The 15,819-nt window shown below is 41.2% G+C and overlaps 1 protein-coding gene across 17 annotated transcripts in view; it reads left to right on the forward strand.

The window, feature by feature from the left end:
• Nucleotides 1–15,819, forward strand: part of poe (E3 ubiquitin-protein ligase-like protein poe) — a 49,153-nt gene that overhangs the window by 28,544 nt on the left and 4,790 nt on the right. For 9 of the 17 annotated variants that reach the window (XM_073079097.1, XM_073079101.1, XM_073079098.1 and 6 more), the window contains exons 54-88: nt 225–299; nt 799–971; nt 1,338–1,611; nt 2,207–2,413; nt 2,605–2,703; nt 2,813–2,972; nt 3,077–3,239; nt 3,502–3,813; nt 3,992–4,108; nt 4,194–4,297; nt 4,383–4,527; nt 4,788–4,979; nt 5,424–5,598; nt 5,830–5,964; nt 6,047–6,146; nt 6,232–6,451; nt 6,879–7,069; nt 7,251–7,357; nt 7,568–7,728; nt 8,036–8,176; nt 8,266–8,366; nt 8,440–8,549; nt 8,625–8,740; nt 10,300–10,497; nt 11,410–11,559; nt 11,674–11,755; nt 11,831–11,968; nt 12,218–12,415; nt 12,743–12,933; nt 13,191–13,379; nt 13,552–13,720; nt 13,819–14,054; nt 14,794–14,914; nt 15,008–15,282; nt 15,429–15,563. In XM_073079097.1, the coding sequence (XP_072935198.1) occupies nt 225–299; nt 799–971; nt 1,338–1,611; nt 2,207–2,413; nt 2,605–2,703; nt 2,813–2,972; nt 3,077–3,239; nt 3,502–3,813; nt 3,992–4,108; nt 4,194–4,297; nt 4,383–4,527; nt 4,788–4,979; nt 5,424–5,598; nt 5,830–5,964; nt 6,047–6,146; nt 6,232–6,451; nt 6,879–7,069; nt 7,251–7,357; nt 7,568–7,728; nt 8,036–8,176; nt 8,266–8,366; nt 8,440–8,549; nt 8,625–8,740; nt 10,300–10,497; nt 11,410–11,559; nt 11,674–11,755; nt 11,831–11,968; nt 12,218–12,415; nt 12,743–12,933; nt 13,191–13,379; nt 13,552–13,720; nt 13,819–14,054; nt 14,794–14,914; nt 15,008–15,282; nt 15,429–15,563 (5,660 nt within the window). The remainder of the gene's footprint in view (nt 1–224; nt 300–798; nt 972–1,337; nt 1,612–2,206; nt 2,414–2,604; nt 2,704–2,812; nt 2,973–3,076; nt 3,240–3,501; nt 3,814–3,991; nt 4,109–4,193; nt 4,298–4,382; nt 4,528–4,787; nt 4,980–5,423; nt 5,599–5,829; nt 5,965–6,046; nt 6,147–6,231; nt 6,452–6,878; nt 7,070–7,250; nt 7,358–7,567; nt 7,729–8,035; nt 8,177–8,265; nt 8,367–8,439; nt 8,550–8,624; nt 8,741–10,299; nt 10,498–11,409; nt 11,560–11,673; nt 11,756–11,830; nt 11,969–12,217; nt 12,416–12,742; nt 12,934–13,190; nt 13,380–13,551; nt 13,721–13,818; nt 14,055–14,793; nt 14,915–15,007; nt 15,283–15,428; nt 15,564–15,819) is intronic. The other 8 variants (XM_073079099.1, XM_073079104.1, XM_073079110.1 and 5 more) reach the window with 3 other exon arrangements.

Raw genomic sequence — 15,819 nt, forward strand, 5'->3', positions numbered from 1 at the left:
ACCAAAGTGGAACACACGGGCAGTTGGGTTGTAATGTTGGTTGGATGCATGTGCATGAGAGTATATTGAACACATGGCAATGAGTAGGCGCAAATGCACGTGAATATATTAAAAATCTTACGTGTTTAAAGGTTTTTATTTGTGATATTTAATTTATATTTATTTATGTATCATTATTTATTATATTATGATAGCATCTAGTGACGATGGTTGCGTTGTTCTAGGCGATATGGTGGCCGTTCCCACTGCGGGGACGATGCCCGCTTCCTCTTCTATGGCCGCGCCTGCTGCTATGGCAGGCTAGTATTTCGTGTAGTTTGTTGTTTGAGTGCTTATATGATAACAATGCTTGTAGCTTTTAAATTATATTTCATGTATTCATTTTCGGAATTGATTATGTATTAATGTTTGAAATTATATCGTTAATGTTGAGCCTTTTGTTATTATAGGGGTTCTGGTAAATGCTTGTATGGTTAATGTTTTGAATAAAATATATAACCGATAGAAGAGTTATGCAATCCTGTTCACAGTTCTGTTAACATAAGTTTAATTTCAGCTACCATTTGTAATAAAAGGATGGAATTCTTGGGCCCTGTATAAGTAGTATCATAGAAGTCATTGCATTAAATTCCTTCGTGTCTTACAATTATCCACCAAATTCATTTTTTTTTTGCTACATTAAAGCATCACACATAATATTACGTCTTTAACGTCATCGAATTATGAAGGCATCAAGTGTTTTTGTTACCGTGTAATAACACCTAACACGTGACGAACCTAACCGTCAACGTCCCACAGCAGGTCCGTCGACGTCGTCGTCTCATCCGGCGGCGTCGTCGTCGCGCACGACGGAGGCGGAGAGCGAGGCGCGCAAGCTGCACGCGCTGCGGCTGGCGCTGCTGTGCGCCGCGCTCGACGCGCTGCCGCAGCTGCGCGCGCTGCCCGGCGTCAGGGCTATACCCTTCGTGCAGGTGAACTGTCACACGCGTACACGTAATCTAATTATCGTCATAGTGACATACATCATGGATAGTTTCAAAAGATTCGTGCATAACATATAACAAGTTATCAGATACATCACAAAACCTTGTATATGGATATAATCACTTTGTCTAGTACCTTTGTCCGAACCAAAGTTATTCTTAAATTATGATAACATGGACAAATTCATATTCATATCCAAAATTTAATACGTTCAATGTTCATTTAAAATGTGTATAAGTCACAGCCGGAACAAATATTTATCATAATTTTTATGGTTTCTTGATACCCATATATTTGTTTATGTAAAGTAAATTACACTTAAATCTTGCTAAACACTGTGTTTACTCTCGCAGGTCGTACTCATGTTGGCGGGCGATTTAGATTCGAGCGTAGAAGGCGACCGCGTCGTTCTGGAACACTTGCTAGAAGTCCTTGTATCCGAACTTGACATCCAGGCGGAGGAAACACCCGGTGAAGAGAAATCAGAGAAGCGTGAACTGCAACTAGCTATCATGAGGCTTGAACTACTCGTGAACGAGTTGGACACGCAAGGCGAACAACACACACCGCCTGTGCACGAGAGAACTAATAGGAGAGAACTACAACTCGTCATCATGAGATTGCTTAGTGAGTATTTGCTCTTATGTAATGATCGCCATATGGTTCAAAACGGATACGGCATAAACGACGACATTAACTTATAAATATTGTTACAACATTAAAATTTTATCGTGTAATTAATCTTTAATAAGTTATTTGGTAAAATCGTTTCTAAAACTAGCAATGTATATTAATATGACGCGTTGAAACTTCTCACACATCCTTTGTTTCACAACTGCATTTGTTTTTTTGGTTATAACTAGTCATCGGATTATATGCAATTGCGTATTAGTGTATGCAAATATATGGTTGGAAATACATAAAAATATGTCTGTCATTTTATTATGAAATTTGTTAATAAAACTTGACCGTAATGTCTATAACTAAACACTGGATACCGTTGACTGGATACCCCAAATCAATTTGCGTAAATAAACGTAGAACTTAATAACAAATTATTGTTTGATAGTGCAATTTGGGCAAATTTCGCCCTTTTTAGTGCATATTTGCATGCATATTTCGACGTTTTGATAGTGCATGTCTAATTATTAACAATACTCTTTGACTGGCCTACATCGTGCAACATACATGTCCGGCTTATTAACTTCTCCCCGTTCCCCAGGCGTGCTGATGGCGCGCTGGAAGTCGTGCAGCACGGCGGCGGGCGGCGGCGGCGGCGGCGCGGGCCGCGGCGGCGAGGCGGCGGGCCCGGCGTGCGCGGCGCACGTGTCGCGCCTGGCCGCCGCCGCGCTCGTGCGCGCGCACGCGCCCAAGCACTGCTACAGCGTGCTCGCCGCGCTGCTGCCCTACTGGAAGGAGAAGACCTCCAGTGAGTAAATAGTTCATAACTCATAATCATAATTAACATAAATTATTTTATTCATAAATAAAGTACATGGTCTGTTACTTAGTTATAATACTCTAACGTATGAATTTGTTGTTCCAATAAATTATTTTTCAAAAACCAGTTAATAATATCCCAGTAGGAACAGAACTCACAAATTGATTTTTTTTTAACAGATACGACATCTACCACTCCAACCCAACAACTTCTCAAGCCACAGCCACCTCAACCCCTGCCAGACATGCAGCCCTTCTTTGTCAAGGAATATGTTAAAAGTAAGTAACTTAAAAGAAATAGTACACTGTCTTTCCAGTATTTTATTTGTATCATACTATTAATTACATGATCATTGAGATTTTATTTATTTATTCGTTCTTTGTCCAGGTCACGCTCTCGATGTGTTCGACAACTACCCTCAGCTGCTGATGGAAATGGCCTTGCGTCTTCCATGTCAAATACATAAGCACTGCGACCCGGCGCACTTTGATGCGCGCTGGCGTACCCTGCTCTGCGAGTACATGATGAATCAACAAACGCCATTACGGTAAGATATCAAAAATATTTTCGGTATTACCATTACGGTAAGATATAAAAAATATTTTCTTTGTAATCATTTTATTTATATACTTACCAAAACAATTTATGCAGGAAACAAGTCCGTAAGCTCCTACTGTTACTCTGCGGCACGCGTGAACGTTACCGCCAGTTACGTGACGTGCATGCGCTGGATACCAACTTGAACGCTGCAAAAGCACTTCTGGCTACAGATCCTGCTTACGACAAACTCGTCCGTCTGATGGATCATTTGAAGGTACGTTATGTTTTAAATATGTAATGTAAACCAACATATCTTAAGGCTAGAAAAATAAAGGTTTTTCGGTAAATGATAGGCAAATGACATACTCATATTTAGCTATATAAATTATTTTTATTTTAAATTTATTTTTATCATAAACAATTGTTTTTTTAAAAGATGATTTGATTTGATTTTTCAAAAGCTGTACACTTTTCACTTGTGATAGTTATAGTATTTGTATATTCATAACGTTGTGATCTCTATACTCTGTATGCAGGCGTGCGCGGAGATAGTGAGCGCGCGCACGGGCAACTGGCAGCACACGTGCCTGTCGGAGCGGCGCGAGGCGCTGGCGTGGCTGCTGCGCGCGGCGCGGCGGCTGCACCCGCACGTGGCGCCCGTCGTGCTGCAGCTGCTGCAGGCGGCGCTGTGCCCGCCGCACGCGCCGCCCGCCGCGCAGCCGCCCTCGCAGCCCGCCACGCCGCCGCACCCGCCGCCCGCCGCCGCGCAGCCCTCGCAGCCCGCGCAACAGGCTGCCGATGACGCGCAGCCTACGCCCAAGCCTTCCAAGCAGAAGGGTGATTCCAAGGTATATCCTCACCACTACCTACGATAGGGTACTGATACTAGCACTGCTATAAGAGTAAGACACTCATACATTCCAATTTAGTCCTCACGGATACCAATGCAACTTAAACATTGTCATCAATAGTTAAAGATTAACACGAATTTGCAGTAGTAATGACTTGTAATGTTTGTTTGTCCAGTCATCATCCGAGTATCCGGAACGTGAACGAAGTGCCGACAGCGATGCGTTCGTATCGGATAGCTCCAAATTCCAGGAACAAAGAGTGCCTCAACTTGTTCAACAAATTCTGAAACAGGTAAATAGTAAACATTATTTGTCAAATGCCGTTGTAATATTGTGTTTCATTAAATTAGTACTTAACTATATATTTATATTTCAAGGTACCCCAAGAAGAATTGAATCTATTCGTGAAGGCATTCTTATTGGAAACTAACTCTACATCTGTTCGCTGGCAGGCACATGCCTTGATTCTTGCTATCTATAAGTAAGTAAAATAGTTTGTAATTTCACATAACCGTATATTTTTTTTTATGTTACAATTGAACTTATATAAATGTATTATTTTTTAGTAACTCATCTCAAGCTGAGCAATCCTCTCTGGTATCACTTTTGTGGGGATTATGGCCCACCTTGCCGCAGTACGGACGCAAGGCCGCTCAATTTGTTGACCTACTCGGATACTTTACGCTCAAGACGCCCAATATTGATAATGAGGTACTTATATATACTTGATAAATATTCCGTTACTACTCTAATTACGCATGAAAATTTATATTAAGTAATATCTCTAACCAACCTTTATTGATGTGATGTGGTTCAGTATACTTCACAGTCTACCCATGCATTCATAAAATAGAAGTGCAGTTTAAATTGTAGCATAAATATGAAGGCAAAAAATATAAAAAAAATATACATTATTTTTATACGAGTTCATTTTCCAGTTAACAGATTTTATTCGTTCTTGTTTTACATAGACGTACATTGGCAACGCGGTGGAGCTCCTCCGCACCCAGAACGGCGTACTGTCTTCACACGGCAACGCCGCGCTCTACTCCGCGCTCGGCGCGTTCGTGGAGCTGGACGGCTACTACCTGGAGTCCGAGCCGTGCCTCGTGTGCAACAACCCCGAGGTGCCCATGGCCACTATCAAGCTGCCCACTATCAAGGTATGTGGATAGCAAAAAATTTACAACCTATGTACAGAATTGTGACTTAATTTGTTAGTTTATTATTTTTACTGTGTAATGTATTTGAATCTGGTATTTTTTTTTCAAGTTAAAATGTAACAGGGATTGGTGTAATGGAAAGTATTAATTTGGGAATTACTTTGTAGAACTCCAGAGGATAAGATTTTCTTGGACATTTAGTAGCATTTAAGTGCTAATGTGTCCAAAACAACCTGCATTGAAACAACGCAACCTCAGTGTAGTTGTTGGGAGAGATATATGCTTCACATGGGATATATGAATGGATTGTATCCAAGTGTAAACTGGACTTTAGCAAATTAAACAGCTGATATACATACGTTATGTTTGCGTGACATGTATTTACGCTGAAATATGGTGATTGCATCATTATAATTAAGAGCTAATCGCGTATACGTCCCACAGATCGACTCGAAGTTCACGACAACTACGCAGATCGTGAAGCTGGTGAACAGCCACATGATCAGCCGCATCAGCCTGCGCATCGGCGACATCAAGCGCAGCAAGATGGTGCGCACCATCAACTTCTACTACAACAACCGCACCGTGCAAGCGGTGCAGGAGCTTAAGAACAAGCCCGGTTCGTATCTTATTTATTATAACCAAATAATGTAGACTGAGTAACCAGATAGACTCCCAACAAGACATACTTTGCGATATTAATGAAATCAAGTAAGTTTTATAATTGTGAAAATAAACATATCGCGCTTATTTATTGGACTTTTATCTATTCGGTATTTCGTCAAGTCTTATTTAGTTCGGCATTGTTATAAGTGAACGTTCACTATAATAACTAAGATATTCGTTACAGGCATGTGGCACAAAGCAAAGAGAGTCCAACTGCAGTCTGGCCAGACGGAAGTTCGCGTAGACTTCCCTCTCCCCATCGTCGCTTGCAATCTCATGATGGAGTACGCCGAGTTTTATGAGAACCAACAGGCTACTGGTGCGTTTTGTGAAATTATTAATATATGGTAATTATATTTTGATATATAAAATGTATAACTTATTTTTTCTTGTTTACACAGGCGAATCTCTTCAATGCCCACGCTGCTCCCAATCAGTTCCAGCGAATCCCGGCGTTTGCGCGAACTGCGGTGAAAACGTTTACCAGTGTCACAAGTGCCGGTAAGAATACGCTGCCTTTAAACGATCTGATAATGTGTAGTCCCGACTATTCAAGTGGTTTATTAAATTCGGTGTATTCTTTCAGTGCTATCAACTACGACGAGAAGGATCCCTTCCTGTGTCACGCTTGCGGTTTCTGCAAGTACGCGAAATTCGACTACACGCTGACGGCGCGCCCGTGCTGCGCGGTCGACACGATTGAGAACGACGAGGAGCGCAAGAAGATGGTGCAGACTATCGGCACGCTGTTGGATAAAGCCGACCGCGTCTATCGCCAGTTGGTAGCCAATAAGCCCGTGCTCGAGGTAAACTCTGTTCCTTCTCAGAATTGCTTGTCAAAAATTATTACTCAGTTTTTATTTTGTTGGTCTCTTTTAAGATTTTTTTATATTCAACCTAACGATAGGGCAGACGGCAACCTGGTGGAAAACAGTCACCGTCGCCTATGGACATTTGCAACACCAGAGGAGTCGTCAATGCATCACCGGCTTTATATGATATAGGAATAGCAGACGAGCAAGCAGTCCATCTGAAGGTGAGAGGCTACTGCCGCCCAAGGACATTTGTAATGCGCCCCAGATAGGATTCTACGCCGCTACTACTTAGGATTAAGCTGGCATACCTTGGAAAATTATATCTCCCTATTAAGTGAGACTTGAGATTTCCATTTTGATAGTGAATCAGTTCTATTGAACATCTCTCATAATTTTTACCCAAATATTTATTCTCCAGTCGCTAGTGCACAAGATCAACGAGCACCGCGTGGAGAGCCGTCCGGACGAGAACAGCAACGCGCCGGGCGCGGCGTTCGGCGGCGCGCAGATCAACCGCGTCATACAGACGCTCGCGCACAAGTACTGCGTCGACAGCAAGGGACACTTCGAGGACCTCTCCAAGATCATACAGAAGGTGTTGGCTTGCAGGTATGTATTTCACTATTCTTTATGAATTATCTTTTAAAATATAAATTACTTTTTATTTTCATTACGAAGAAAATCGTAAGAAAATCTATATATCTAAGTCATTGCAGTCATACCGTAATTGAGAGTGTATCTTGATTTACTTGGAACGGTAATATTTCTAAATATTCCTTGTCAATTGCAGGAAGGAGTTAGTCGCTTACGATCGCGCACAAAGTGAGCAGCTGAAGGGGGATACATTGCCCGTTTATGCAGGATTGTTACAAAACTATGATGAAGATCTAACTAAAGGTAAGCTATTAGACAATATGATTATCTGTATTAATAACAAGAAAGTATTTCTTAGAATGTCTCATTAGAAGTTTAATTTAACGCTCATTGGCAGTTATTTGCGAGAAACTTTCCATTAAAAAAATAAACAATTTGTTTTTTTCTTTTATCTATGTACAAATTAATTGTTCGTATTCCTTGAATGTAAGTAACTGAATTGTGTGTCTCCAGAGTCCCGCGGCGGTTGCTACGGCTGCGCGCTGGCGTGCGCGGAGCAGTGCCTGACGCTGCTGCGCGCGCTGGCGTCGCAGCGCGAGCACCGCGCGCGGCTGTGCGACGCCGGCCTCGTGCACGAGCTGGTGCACCACAACCTGCACCGTGGCACGCCACAGGTATGTATGAGCTTTTGTACTTTGTATTTGACGGTTTACAATATCTCGAGTATGTCTTTGGGTTATGATAGGGCTCGGCAAATTCGGCATGTATGCTCTCCCTGACAATCGTTCCTATCAAAAGCTTATTCACTCTTGAATAGATATAGAAATGTATACGTTTCTTTTTCTTCGTCCATGTGGTTCATTGAGGTAATTCTTGATACCCACAAGTTTTAATTTAATTTACTGTATTACGGTACAAATGTTTGTTTGAAGTTAATTTTAATTATTAAAAGGTAAAATTTTAATTAAATTGTTTTTACAGTCTCAAGAAGAAGTACGTTCCCTTATATGCTTGGTGACACGCGATAATCTGCCGGCGACAGAGCACCTCTGCAATTTACTGACTCAACGAATTACGCTGTCCTTGATGGGACATGCTGCCTCGCAGGATCATAATAACTCTGTAAGACATACTTTCTAATAATGTTTTTTAATCGTTTATACATTTATATGACCGGTTTATTTAAAATAAATAAATACTTGTTATTACAGGTTCGACCTTTAGTATTGCTCTTAGGCTCTCTAGTAAAGGTTCAAGATTCAGTGGAATGCTGGGAAGTGAGGTTGCGTTGTATTGTGAAGCTGTGGGTTTGGTGAGTAGCAATCACATATGTTTTTGAATATAACATACACTACGATTTAATAACATTAAAATGTATTATACAGGTGTTGCCCACAACTGACGGAGGTGGCTGGCATTCCACCAGCGGCCAGCACCATCTTGACTGCCGAGGCCTTGGCAGGCTTGCCTGGCATTAATTCATCTTCTCCAAACTGTAAGTTTTATATTTTATCGAGTCTTAAGTTACGAAAAATTTAATATGTATTAAATTTTTATATTTTCGTTTAAGCTCATCAATATGCATTGCAACAAGTGGCATTGCCGTGTTTGCGCTACATGCAGCAGCTGATGGCCCCGGTTGCGCCTGCTGCTACTGGTAACGAAGAACAGCCAAAGGAAACCAAGGTATGCTACGCATTTTTTTATTTTCTTGTAGTTTATTAGTTTTGTTTTTTAACTAATAAAATAAAATTAACACTAACTGATATTACGTACTCTGATTATAACTTAATACGAGGGTGCGTTTTTAAGTCCGCGGAATGGCAGGGTTGGAGGGGGGATAGCGGGCTCGTTAAGGGCGGTACGTGTTAAGTGACTCATAAATAGTATAAATATAAAGTTTTATCACAATTGCATCATTAGTTTTAAAACTATCGACAATTAAACAACTCAATCCGGAAGAAAATTGGAAGTATGGAGAAAATCGAGCATCGCGCCGTTATAAAGTTCCTTACCAAGCAAGGAAAGTCTGTGCAAATCATAATGGAAGAGATGTCATCGGTTTACGGGGACTCTTGCCCTGGAAAAACGATGGTTTACAAGTGGAACAACCTTTTTAAGCAAGGCAGGGATTCACTTGAAGACGACCCACGACCAGGACGGTCTGTTGAGGTGACCATTCCGGAAACGATAGCGGAAGTCGAAAAATTAGTACTGGAAGATGCTCGGCTAAAGAAGAAACAGCTTGCAGAAATGGTTGGAGTATCGGATACAACCATTTTTAAAATTCTGCATGACCATCTTGGCATGACTAAGGTCAGCGCGCGGTGGGTGCCGAGAATGCTCACGCCGCCTCAGAAACAACAGCGCGTTGAATGTTCCCGTGCGTTTTTGAACCTCTGTGGAGAAGATAAGGATATTGTACTGAATCGAATTGTTACTGGAGATGAAACTTGGGTTCACCATTATGAACCTGAGTCTAAACAAGACTCCATGCAGTGGCATAAAAAGGGTACAGCACCTCCTAAAAAGTTTAAGGTGTCACAATCGGCCGGCAAACTCATGGCGACAGTCTTTTGGGATGCAGAAGGAATTTTGTTAATAGATTACAAAGATAAAGGTGTCTCTATAACCGGAGAATATTACGCAACAATCTTGGAGCGGTTAAAAGAAGCCATCAAAGAAAAAAGACGAGGAAAATTATCCAGAGGTGTCCTGCTGTTGCACGACAATGCGCCTGTACACAAGAGCCGTATTGCACTGGCTGCCCTGCATAAGGTGGGCTTTGATATTTTAAATCACCCACCCTATAGTCCAGACCTGGCTCCCAGCGATTATTATCTCTTTCCAAAAATGAAAAAAGAGCTTCGTGGAAAGAAATTTTCTACAGACGAAGAAGTAAAGGACGCAATTTCCTCGTATTTTTCCGACAAGGACAAAACATTTTTTTATGAGGGTTTAAATAAGTTAATACAAAGATCTGAAAAATGCATTCGTCTTGCAGGAGAATATGTAGAAAAAGAAAAATAATTTTGACATTTTATTTTCGCTCCTTGTCCCTCATTCCGCGAACTTAAAAACGTACCCTCGTAACAACTTCGAGTGCATACATAGAACTACAATAGTATCACAGATGAGGAAAATGCAAATGAGGAATATATATCAGTATTGAATAAGTTTATTCATATAGTTACATTTTTTATCGTCGTCATAATTCATAATCTTACACGTAACGTTTGTGTCAGGGTGACAAGTGGCAGGAGGTGACGCTGGCGGGCAACCTGGTGGTGGAGCTGGCGGGCTGGCTGGCGGGGCGCGTGCCGCCCGCGCGCTGGCGGCGGCTGGGCACGCGCGCCGCGCCGCCCGCCGCGCCGCTGTGCGCCGCGCTGCCCCGCCGCGACCTGCTGCTCGCGCACAAGTACCTCACGCGCTGGCGGGAGAAGGTACGCGTATCATTACATTTTACATTGTGGTATAGTCCGCGCCAAGCTGCTAGTCCGCTCTGAAGTTGTTGCGAGCAGGTGTGGTATACAATTTGCCAGTGAGACACTATTCATTTCTATATACAGAGCGGACTAACAGTTTTACGCGGACTTTACATATAATTATGTACCATTTATGACGAATGAGTTGTATTATATTGTGTTTGTACGGGATGATATGTTCGCCCAGTTAAAAACAATCCGTTTATAAATTAATATAAAATAAATAAAATTACTGTAAAGAGTGGTATTAGAATAGGATTTAAATGCCATATTTAAGCTAAATTACCCGCCAACATATCCGCTCACATAGTCGAGCGTTAGTACAAGGCGTTGTGTTAGGTATAGTATGTTATTTTATTTATTTATAAGTCTTTGTACACAGAAAAATTATCAATAGCAAACATTATAAAAATACAGTGCAAAGAACTGTTTATTTCAAAATGAAATCTCTTCCAGCAGACCTAAAATTGTTAAATAGTTGTCGATAAAATTAAGTGCAGTAACATATGATATAAAATTCAATTAAATGTTGATAGCAAATATAGGTTCTATGTAGAGTCATTCGTCCTTTTTAACCTTAACAATAAATTACACTTTTTGGCATAAACCTTATTTTACCAGCATATAAAGTGGTGATTACCATATTAATGAGATCGACATGCACTCACAATTTAATGTTTATATTAAGATATTTAGACTCGTGTATTTTCACTGTCATTCTATTCACATCTCATCAGTTATAACAATGTATTGGACATTTAAATAAATACGTCCTATACCAGTATTTTATTTAATAAAATAATAATATTAATTACTATTTACGTCGTGTGAAGTTATAGAAGAGAAACGTCATATGAATTTATCGTACAGATGTTGCTATCGCACGGCATGCGGCCGTTGGCCCTGGAGGACGGCGGCTGGCTGCGGCCCGTGATGTTCGACCCCAGCTCGCGCATCGCCCGCGACTCCGCCTGCCAAATGGTGAAGTCGCTGTGTGACTCCTACGAAAGAACTAAAGCTGTGAGTATTTTTCAATCAGCTAAAACATCCTTATCCTTAACCTACTTAATTGGTATTAACTAAAGAATGTTAGCAATTAAAATTTTATTTACATATCAATATTTTTCACTGCAGGTTCTTATTCTTTTGACGAGCTTCCTCCCTGAAGTTGGAAAAGCTGGAGAAGCAAGTGAACAGTTCCTGCAACTGTATCAAAGTAAGTTTGGTTTAAATTGTTTTTATATGTTAAAAATATGGGAATAAGTGTTACTCATTGAATGCTCCTTTCAAGGTTTGGCTTCTGAAACGCCTTGGAAACAATTCCTCGCGTTACGAGGTGTACTGCAACAAATTGCAGATCTGATGACAAAGGAGATCGAACAACTACATCGTCTTGAAGAAACAACTCTTACTTCTGATTTGGCGCAAGGTAGATTTTTTAATATTTATAATTTTTTTATTAAAGTAAATTTTCATTTAACTAAATTCATATTCGAAGTCCTTAAAACTTTAATCCTTAGAATCATAAATCATCGTAAATCACGTAATCTAAATTGACCAAAGCATATACAAGTTCTACCATTTTGGATTAAAATTTTTATTGAAACAACTTATAAGTTTCGTTGTACGTACGTACGTATAAAACTACACACTAAAGCTTACATTGTGCCGTACACAGGTTACGCCCTGAAGCGTCTAACGGAGCTGCTGGCGATGTTCCTGGAGGAGGGCGGCGCGCGGCGCGCGTACAAGACGCGGCTGGTGGGCGCCGTGCTCGGCGGCTACCTGTCGCTGCGCCGCCTCGTCGTGCAGCGCACGCGCCTCACCGACGACACGCAGGAGAAGCTGCTCGAGCTGCTCGAGGAGATGACCACTGGTGAGCAACCTCATTTCGTGCTAGATGAGATTAATACCGTACATGTGTAAAAACTACACTCAGTTCACTGTACCTACATCTATCATTGAACGGGACGAACACGTAATAACGCAGGAACTAAAATTTTAATACAAACATAATATAGATATGTTTGTATTCATATTTAGCCCACCTTAGACACGTCAGTAGAATTGACCATAGAGACGCCTATGGTCTATCTGTAAGAAAGCGGCTTGTTATATAGCCGCGCCACATATAGCATCTTTAGATGTGAATAGTTTCATATATTCTTTAAAATAGCATTAACTTTACGTTAAATTCTAACAGGAACGGAGGCGGAAACTGCGGAGTTCATGACTGTGTGCATCGAGACCGTACAAAAATACCCGCTGCATGACTACCGCACGCCGGTGTTCATCTTCGAGCGGCTCTGTTCCATCATTTACCCCGAAGAGAACGACGTGGGAGAGTTCTTCCTGACACTCGAAAAAGACCCGCAACAGGAGGACTTCTTGCAGGTCAGTTGATTAAGTTATCCTTGACATTGTATGGCAAGTGACTGTGTATATGTGAAAATCCTTTAGCTAATTAAGTATTGTAAATCTACTTAAAGAAAAGATACGGTTTGAAATAGTGTAAACTCGATATATCATAAATCGAAGGTGAGTATCGATTTATGTATTCATATTATATAACAAGATTTGCAAAGAAACATAGTTTATAGAATACTATTTTTTCTATATTGATTTTGTTATTAATTTATGTTTAACTGCAGGGTCGTATGTTGGGTAATCCGTACTCGTCCTTGGAGCCGGGCATGGGCCCGCTGATGCGCGACGTGAAGAACAAGATCTGCACCGACTGCGACCTGGTGGCGCTGCTCGAGGACGACAACGGCATGGAGCTGTTGGTGTGCAACAAGATTATGTCGCTTGATCTGCCTGTCAAGGAGGTTTATAAGAAGGTAATATTATTATTTAATTGTTACGGAGATAATTCTACAGTTGAAGAGGTCATCTGCATTCTCGGTATTTAAATGTATCCATAGTTATTTAAAAAAAAACAGCTTACATTAGTTTATACAAACATTCAAGAAATTGTTTTTAAGTACCTTATATTGTTTCTTGTTTGCCTAGGTTTGGTGTACATCAGGCGAAGGAGTAGATGCGATGCGAGTAGTATACCGTATGCGAGGCTTGCTTGGCGACGCCACTGAAGAGTTCGTGGAGACCCTGAGCCAGACCAACGCTGAAGCCGTAGACGACGAGCAAGTCTACCGCATGGCTAACGTACTGGCTGATTGTGGTGCGTTTTAAAGCATTTCTTGGAGATTGAAAAATGATAGAGTATGTTAATAAGTTTCATCAATTCATCACAATTTGACTTCGATAACTCCACCGTAGGCGGGTTGGAAGTGATGCTGCAGCGGCTGGCGGCGATCCAGCGCGTGGGGTGCGCGCGCGCGCTGTGCTCGACGCTGCTGCGGCTGCTGGCGCTGTGCGCGCGCGTGCGGCGCTGCGTGCGCGTGCTGACGCGCGCCGACACGCGCGCGCTGCCCACGCTGCTGCACGCGCTGCACCTCGCCGCCGACGAGGAGCGCGACATGCCGCGCGCGCACCTCGTCTACCAGCTGCTGGAGGTACGCACGTTACATGTGTTTGGCGCATTGTAACTAATGCACATTGCCATACTTCCACGTGTTTAAATATTTTCCGCCCGTAAATTCATTTTTTATCTGTACATTTGAATATTCAGGGGAGAGGGAATATCCAGGGGAGTCTATATTGTGTTTATTGATATTTAAAATATATAGGTACCGTATACCTATTGACCCATTTTTTTTTAAATGACATGTAACATATTTTTATTACAAATTAGTTTTTGCCCGCGGCTTCGCCCGCGTTTAAAAGAAAAAAATATGACATACTAACATACATAAAACTGAAAACTTCGCTAAAGATCATCACTTGATCAAATGCATAGTTTACGATTCAATCCTTACTAATATCGATTAAAATAATCGATTTTTGGGTCCAAAAGATCGGTTCTCCGATTAATCGACCTTAGATCGCCATCCCTAGTTCCCGTGGGATTTCCGGGATAAAAACTATCCTATGTCCTTTCTCGGGTCTCAGACTATCGTTGTACAAAATTTCATTAAAATCGGTTCAGTGGTTTAGGCGTGAAGAAGAGACAACCAGACAGACAGACAGACAGACAGACAGACAGACAGACAGACAGACAGAGTTACTTTCGGATTTATAATATTAGTAAGGATGTTAATTTCTCGTGTCCCTGCATAAGAAACGTACAGTCTACATACAGAGTTATTAATGTTATTATTATAAATAATGTTCCTATTTAACTGTTTTTTTTAGATAATGGAGCGTATTCTCACTGTAGCGGCCAGTGAAAGCCTCGAGTCGTTCTTGCAATTTTCGCTCACGTTTGGCGGACCCGAATATGTACAAGCTCTGCTTAATTGTACCGAATGTCCAGGCAAGAAACATGAATGAAATATTATAATTTTGTTTCCTAATTTTTTTATTATATTGTGGACTTTTGGAATATTAATTATTTACTTATGTTCAGGAATCCGTAACAACTCAGTCGCGCTTGGTCATCTCACACGCGTCCTGGCCGCCTTGGTATATGGCAATGATCTCAAAATGGCCATGTTGGTGGACCACTTCAAGCCGGTGCTGGACTTCGATAAGCTGGACTCGGAACAATGGACAGAGGAGGAGTTCCGCATGGAGTTGTTCTGCGTGCTGTGTGCTAATATCGAGAGGAACTCTGTTGGAGGCACGCTCAAGGACTATCTGATATCGCTGGGCGTAGTGCGCGACGCGTTGGAGTATATTGTGGTGCATAAATATAGAATTTTATTATTCTTTTAGAAATAGTTTTTGATCATTTGAGGAAAACTAAGTTTTGCGATTTTTTTCCTTGTTATGTGGTTGAATCGTAATAAGAGCAATACTTTAGAAGTAAAATATTTTTCTGTTTACAGAAACATGCACCATGCGTGAAACCAACATTAGTGTTCACGGATTCGGACGAACTGAAAGAGTTCATCAGCCGGCCCGCGCTCAAGTATATCCTGCGCTTCCTCACTGGCTTGGCCGCTGATCATGAACCTACCCAGGTATGCACTTCTTTTGTAAATCTAAGGTAAAACTTTTTTTTACCTTCTCAATAATTTTTTTAACATCACCATAACTTAATTCTTTGTCAGTAATCAATTAAAAGTATACAAAAAGATGGCTATAGATATCTTAAATACGAATATCCAATCGTATGTTGTATATCCTCACTCTATGTGACAATGTGATCATCGTAATGTTTTACGAATGGGTTACCCGTAAAACATTACGATGATCACTACTGAAGATATGAATAAA

The sequence above is a fragment of the Epargyreus clarus genome, unplaced genomic scaffold, assembly GCF_041222505.1.
Source record: "Epargyreus clarus isolate Ecla_fem2 unplaced genomic scaffold, WU_Ecla_fem_2.2 ptg000014l, whole genome shotgun sequence".
In the NCBI taxonomy this organism is placed as follows: Eukaryota; Metazoa; Arthropoda; class Insecta; order Lepidoptera; family Hesperiidae; genus Epargyreus; species Epargyreus clarus.